General features: G+C 35.5%; 1 protein-coding gene across 2 annotated transcripts; it reads right to left on the bottom strand.

Annotated features, from left to right (window-relative positions):
* Positions 1-1,008: 1,008 nt before the first annotated feature.
* On the bottom strand, positions 1,009-5,807 carry LOC106313099 (kinesin-3). 2 transcript variants are annotated; one of them, XM_013750836.1, is made up of 16 exons: positions 5,555-5,807; positions 5,009-5,254; positions 4,319-4,463; positions 4,131-4,240; positions 3,939-4,058; positions 3,638-3,841; positions 3,386-3,562; positions 3,227-3,301; positions 2,987-3,133; positions 2,765-2,903; positions 2,389-2,660; positions 2,087-2,295; positions 1,920-2,001; positions 1,727-1,831; positions 1,544-1,648; positions 1,009-1,458 (listed from the first exon to the last, which is right to left on the bottom strand). In XM_013750836.1, exons 2-16 carry the CDS (start codon positions 5,201-5,203, stop codon positions 1,282-1,284), a joined length of 2,262 nt encoding a protein of 753 aa, XP_013606290.1. In that variant the 5' UTR covers positions 5,204-5,254; positions 5,555-5,807; the 3' UTR covers positions 1,009-1,281. The 2 variants fall into 2 exon arrangements, with proteins under 2 accessions (XP_013606290.1, XP_013606291.1); XM_013750837.1 differs by lacking the exon at positions 5,555-5,807 and adding an exon at positions 5,449-5,538.
* Positions 5,808-7,269: the final 1,462 nt, after the last annotated feature.

Genomic DNA, 7,269 nt, shown 5'->3' with positions numbered 1-7,269 from the left:
GGTTGATTGGGAACTCAAGCTGGCTGTGATGCGAACTAGACTAGCTCTGTTGTGAACATGAAACTGCGAATGTCTAGGATCAGGAACGCTTAAGGGCTTTAGCTGATCAGGTGTTTGCAAGATGGAACACAAGCAAGAACAATCTAGGGTTCTTCGGGATTAGATCTTTGCACCAACTCCTCTCAGATCATGAAATAAAAACAAGGAGTATTAAATTACATGAACACCATAATCTGAACAAGATATCATCAAACAACTAAGGTATGATAAACTTATCTTTCACAGGATTTGAATTTGGCTAGAAAATCTTGTTGGTTCGGATTAGGGTTCCAAAAGATCAAGACGGCCCCGCGTATTGTTTCTGCGAGTGTGGGCGCGTCTGAGATCGGATCGACGAACGGTTTTCGCTGCTGGATTCGTCTCGTCAAGAGCTTCAATTTGATATGTGGTTCGTCGTCTGGTTCCTCAGGGTTTGAGAGACAGATCGATCTTAAGTTGCGCCTGATTTAGGGTTTATGTGTGACGGATTTTAGGTTAGGTTTTATCTCAGGGTTTTGGAGTCTATAGTGTTGATAACGTGTTGTAATTAGAGAGTTTAGAGACTGAATATTTATGTGTTATTATTAATGATCAAGGGGGTTCCTTTATATAAGGATTACAAGATGAAGATAAATGAAAAGTATCCGAGACTTAAACTCACTAGGATTAGGAAAACTACTAATACATAATAATGGAAAGATTACATCTACTAAGAAAAGGAAAGAGTTTCCTTTTTTCCAAGCTTTGTGGCCGTCTTTCTCTCTCCTGAAGTCAGCTCTCTCTCCTCTCTCTAGGCTTCAGCCATCTCTCCATCTTTTAGGTATTGGGCCGGTCTCGGTCCGGACCTGGTTAATGGCAATACACTCCATAATTTATAACATTGATTTGTTTGTAAGTTTGTACATTTTACAATTTCTATAACAATAAGATAACAGACATTATTAATCTATTTCATCAAGATAATTTTCATGTTGGTCAATGAAATACTTTGTCCCTATTAAAGCCATGATTTAGTCTAGAGTCTCATTAGCTCAAGAAATCTGATCTTTTGCTAAAAGAGAAACATTAATCGGTCATATCAAAGTGTTGACCAAACTATACAGATTACAACAAAAGGTCTTTGTGTGTTTCCCGTTAGAGCTCATCTCATCATTCAATCAAGTCTTGTGACCATATTTTAAGTACAAACATTCGTATAATTAACTTAGAAAATGATGCTTCAAACTTCAAATTTCATCTCTCTCATCCGAGGCTCAAACGATCCAATTGTTTGATGTTAGTCTGCCTACGTGGAGTTCCAATCTCACAAGCATTTACTCTCGCTGCGAATCTAAGCGAGCAAAGAGACTCACCGGTTGAAGAAGATTCCGGAGCAATGTTCACAAACATTAGTGTCTTTGAGTCACCTCCTAAGCAAGGCTGATATTACAAATGAAACATTAGTTCCATCATGAGAACAAAATCTTTTGATAATCTGTGTTTTGCTTTGTGAAGTAGTTAGTACCTGGAGAAGGTAAGTAAGCTTCGAATTTCGGAATGGAACGTGATCTTCTTTTTTTCCTAATGCGAAAATGACATCGCCAAGAGACGACAAGCTTTTGTTGATTGCCTAAAGAAAGAATAAAAAGAATGTTTTATAGTTGCAAGAAGAACCGTAATCTTGTTTTATATTTGGTAAAGAACTAACCTGAGTTTCTTTAAGTCTGTCTCCGGTTGATCCACTCTTTGATAAACGCTCACTCCCCGCAAGATCAATCAGGTTCAAGACCCCTTGTACTTGTTGCTCAGTGCTCTGTCAGAAGAAGTAAACAAACAGTTTGGTTTATTAGACAAAACAGGAATCATCAGAAAACAAAAAGCTGGTTTGGTTGATAAATTACCTCGTTGACACCAGAGATTCTTAGTGTGAAAACAAAATGGCTTCTTGAAGACTGCTCGTTCATCTGTGTCTTCCCTACCGATCTAAAGAAGAAAAGATAACACCATTAAAAAAAAAAAACAATCTTGATGACCAATCTGTTAATGGGTTTTACTTTTAGCTAATCACCTGTTACGAGCAGCGTGGTCTAAGAGGAATGAAACCTCTCGAGAGCTTTTAACATCCAAAATAGTAAGCTCAGCGACATGTGTGTTCCCATGAGCATCATGTTTGATAGCATGTTTCTGCGGAGATACACCATTGTCTGTTCTCACTGCTTCTTTGTTCGTTGACAAGAGGTCTCTGATCGTTTCATTGTATATCTCCAACATAGAAACCTATGCACATGAAACAAGACTACAAAAGTTAAATGTTGATTCTAACCACAAGGATGCATCTTACTTATTAATGCAACGAGATAAAAAGATTACCTGCAGTTCGTACTTCCAACCTTGAGATCGAAGAGACTGCCTCGTTTCAAATATTTGCTCCAGACAACGAGGGATCAGTCCTTTCTCCTCGACGCTCCCTGGCTTACCCATCATTGTGTAAGTCTTGCCCGAACCGGTTTGTCCATATGCAAAAATGCACACCTTGTAACCATCGAGAGCACTTTGAACAAGTTGAGAAATCTCTATGAAAACGTCTTCTTGTGATGTATTAGGCACAAAGACCTTATCAAATGTGAACGAATGCTTTTGCGCTGTCCATAGCCAAAAACACACAACAACAACAACAACAGATGTTAAGAAACTGTGTCGTTTTCCACGTTCTTGCAGAGTTTTTTTTTTCTTTTTAGTTTCATACCATTTTGTATCAAGTCAATACCACGACCAAGTAGTTCTAGTGATGCTGGGTAAGAAATGGTTTTCCCCTCATCACCATTGTTCTCTCCTGGCAGTAGAGGTCTAACTCTACAGAACACACGTATGTTCCCTTTCAGTTCCTGCAATAAGAGAAGGAAACAAAACTGTGATCAGGTGAAGGAAAAAAAGAAGTGGCAGAGGTTAAAGTTAAGGGGGATCATACAAGAATAGTATTGTGCAACTTCTTCCGTAGCTTTTCTCCTTCCACGAATTTAAGCTCTGCTTCTTCTACACGACTTTTCAGATCGATAATGGTTTGCTTCTGCTCTTCAAACTCATTCATTTTCTCAAATGTAGTTAGATCAGACATCTATTAACCATAAAAAAAAAATCAAGAATGGTTATCAAAAACTTACTAGTCAAATATTATGTAAGTAATTTGTTATATGTGTAACTCTGAAACCTGCAGTTGCCTATCAGAAGATACTAGTTGATCTTGCAACTCTCGTATCTGGCTACTCTGGGAAGAACACGTGGCCTGGACCAAAAGAGTTTACATTCATCTTAATAAAAAATAATCTGCAATAGATTTTTGAAAGAAATTATCAAAAGAATAGAAAACCTCAAGCTCTGCTATGGTGTCTTTGAAGTCATTGTACTTGGCTGCCTCGGCTTGGAAGGTTTTTAACTCTGTTAAATGGTGATCACGTTCATCTTTAGCCTGCTGAAGCTCCACCTTTAGACTCGCAACTTCGTTTACCAATTCAGCTTTCTGCTTCATGATATCATCTTGACAGGCCTAAAACAAAAACAAGACAACAAGTCATATTCTGATGGCAAACATACATTTACTAACATTAGAGTACTAAATCACCTTAGAAGCAGCAAGTTGATCCTGCAATGCTGAGAATTGACCCTTCAAGTTGCCAATGTTTTCAACAATGGCAGTCCTTTCTTTCTCGCCGCGTTTTATGGTTTCGTGAGCTTCATCAAGGTCACCTTGTAGCTTGCTGTTGTACAGCTGCAAGCTTGAGTTATACTCTTGCAACAGTTTGTACATGTCATTTACAGATTGTATCTGAACAAACACACACAAAAAAAGTCAAGTCAAGATTAGGTGTGACAGCAATTTTAACATTTTCAGATCCTTTTTTTTTTTTTTTTAGTTTTCTCACTCTTTGATTAGCAGTTTGAAGCTCTCCTTGTGCTTTTCCAAGCTCTTCTGTGAGACCAGCTTGTGCCTTTTCAACAGCAAGTCTTGCTTCTTTCTCTTTCCCAAGAGAATCATTTGCAGCCTAAAGCACAACATATCCAATTAAAACCCACAAAACACAAGTACTTTTAACTACAAACTAACCAATTCTTACCAACTTCTCTGTCTGTTCCTTGGCAAGCTGAATTTGAGCAGATTCAAAGTTCTTTCTCAGCTCCTCAATTATCATATTCAGCTCCTCTTCTTTGTTTCTCAAGCTAGTCTCTGTTCATCATATTGCAATAGTATAAAGTTTAAATATGAAAAATTCAAAAGAAAAAATATTCAACAACTAAAACCCACCCATATCAGCACAATGCTTCTCATTCATTTCCAAGGCGTTCTTCAACTTCTCTTGCTCAAAAGCATAATCCAGCTCAAGTTCTTGAAACCATCTAATGCAAAGTCTAAGTCTTTTTATATATTCCATCATATTCTCGCATCTCTCCTGCAAAATTCAAATACCAAGATTAACATTCAAAATTCAAGCTAAACTAACTCAGGCTAAAAAGGTCAAACACACAGACAAAAGTCTTCAATGCTTATCAAACAGACAAAAACTATTTTGGTCCCACAAATTGTCTTTTTTATACTCCACATTCAAAATCTTCTTCAAAAACAAAGAGATCCAACGATAAAAGCCAGTAAGCAAACTGAATTTAAAGCCTAGAGATTTTATCACAAACGATCTAACACATAAAACAAAGTCTTTAAATTAAGGTCCTACAAAATGTCTTATAACGATCAAATCTTCAAAAAGCCAATGGATCCAACGAGAAAAGCCAGTAAAACTACTTAGAACTCAAACCTTCTTAACTCAAGATTTAACAACTTAATCTCTTTGTTAACAAGAACCCTGATTGATTCATGACCACACAACATAATGGATTCATTTTTACAAGACTTTTAGATTCAGTAAAAAAGAAAAGAATTGATATATATATATATATATATATATATATATATTTAATGAGGGTGCAAAAAGAAAGAAACCTTGTAGTTGAACTTGCTTTTGTACTTGATTCGCTCATTAAGAAGAGCTTCAACGTCTTCTCTACTGAACTCAACCGGACCATACTCAGATCCCGCCGTGCTCGCCGGAGCACTGTTCGGCGTCAGATCTTTTGACCCATTTGTTACCGGAAAAGCTGACCGGATTCTTCCATTGTTTGCCATCGCCCCCACCATAACAAGGAACAAAATAACTGTTCTCTTCTTGTTACTTAATCACTTCAAAACCTGCAAAAACGGTAGAGATCTTTAAAAATAAAGAAAGATGATAAATTGAGTAAACGATTTAATACGGGGAAAAGGACAGGAACCCCGTGAACATTGATTTGAACGAAAAAAAAAACAGAACATGTTCTGAAGAGAAAAAAAAAACATAAAGATTGAGACTTTAAGAGAGAGGAATAAGAAGTAAAGAAACCCACTGATCCTGAAGAATGAATGTGGATTTCAGAGAGAGAGAAAACAATCCTAGATTTGTGAGAACCTTTGAGAATGGAAGAAGAAGATGAAGATATTAAAAGGTAGTACCTTTAGCATTTAAGAGGGCTTTGTACTAAAAGGATTTGTGGAAATGGAGGCACGTTTCAGTTTTGTTCCTCTCGTCTTCCTGCTGCTGCCTTGCTTCTTTTCTATATTTGTTGTTTGAATGTTCTGAGAGAAGGAAGAGAGATGGACGTGGGGCCGTTGATTGGATCTGAAGTCACCGATGTAATGTAATCACAGCCGTTGCTTTGTTAAGCAGCAAAGAAATTTGGAGAAAAGATGTGTGTAATAGAATAGTAGGAGTTTTTACGACTATGGGGCAGTGGGGGGGGGGGGGGGTAAGGTCAGTGGACTTAATTATAACTTTAATCCATACACCAAAATAATTAGTTTATTATGGAAATTCACAAAAAGATAAACATAAATGAAATTTAAGGAGAACATTCTTCGAAGTTTAAACCATAGTCCAGACTTTTTAAATGTTAGGAAAACAAAAACAAGATTTTGCAAAAATTTGCAAAAATATTCATTTATGGAATATTTTGTAAATTAAAAAAAATGCATCGTGGATAATTTATTTTCTCAACTAAACCTTGGTTTAAATATATCATTTACGTTTAGTTTTCAAAACATCAAATTCTAAATTATAAGATAATATATTAAAAAGTTATATCATTTATTAGTTATTTTGATGTTTAATAAGGAAAACTCAAAATTGAGATTTTGATAATGGCTCATATTTTTAGATAGGATCTTATTGTTTTGTTCTAAACAAAGATTAAATTATCTTAACCATATGTTGTATCGGTAACCTCACAGATTTAACATAGGAATTAAATAAGCTAATAACGATTATTATTAATAAAAATAAAGAAAAACTAGCAATAACGTGTCGGTAAAATGTGATACGTCAACATTTTTAGAGAATAGATTCCTTTCAGAAAAGTGGATATTTTACCTTTACCGAAATTACCCCTATCATCACTCCAAAAATTGCTCAAAGCAGTCACGTTTCTGGTTTGAAAAGGTATGGGCTAATATTGTCCGAATGAAAAATTGTCTGTTGTCGTGTAATTCTTAGATCCTGCCTCGTACCCTGACGAGATGTCCAATTTCATGTGAAATATATGTAGTGTAAACTCTAATGGTCCGAGCAACGAGCTCAATTGGCAGCTGAAATATCGTCGTTGATATGGTTGTGAAATTGACGTTTATTAAGCAGTGAATTAACAAAGACTGTGAGATACATCCCATTAATATAACTTTCAGGTTCAGACAAAATATGCAAGTTTTTGTTAGGTTAGTGAATGGTGAGGTGACATACAGACATTTAGTGTATTCGAGATGCAGTAATCTTTTTTTAAAACACTTTATTTTTGAAACATCGAGATGCACTAATCATTTTTCAACTTTATTTACTCTCTTACACCAAAAAACAAAAAACTTTTGCACTCTAATGGTATTCCTAAATCGGATCATGGAATACGCAAAAAAAAATGAAATATTATTTTTTAATTTGTTTAATCCTATAATGTTTCAAACTTTCTAGTTCACCTTTTATATATTTTAATCCATTATATGTAAATAAACCTTTGATTAGTGAGATGGGTTTTCAACTTTGTGCATATATTAAGACATAATTTAAATTTGGATAAAGCAGATACTACTTTATGCAAAGGTGATTATTAGGGTGATGCAAGGATCATGCCAAATCTGAATTAATCAAACTATATCATATAAATTAGAATTAAGTATTTTTT

The sequence above is a fragment of the Brassica oleracea genome, chromosome C9, assembly GCF_000695525.1.
Source record: "Brassica oleracea var. oleracea cultivar TO1000 chromosome C9, BOL, whole genome shotgun sequence".
NCBI classification, from domain to species: Eukaryota; Viridiplantae; Streptophyta; class Magnoliopsida; order Brassicales; family Brassicaceae; genus Brassica; species Brassica oleracea.
The sequence above is the reverse complement of the archived record's forward strand: the minus strand, read 5'-3'. Positions and strand labels throughout refer to the sequence as shown.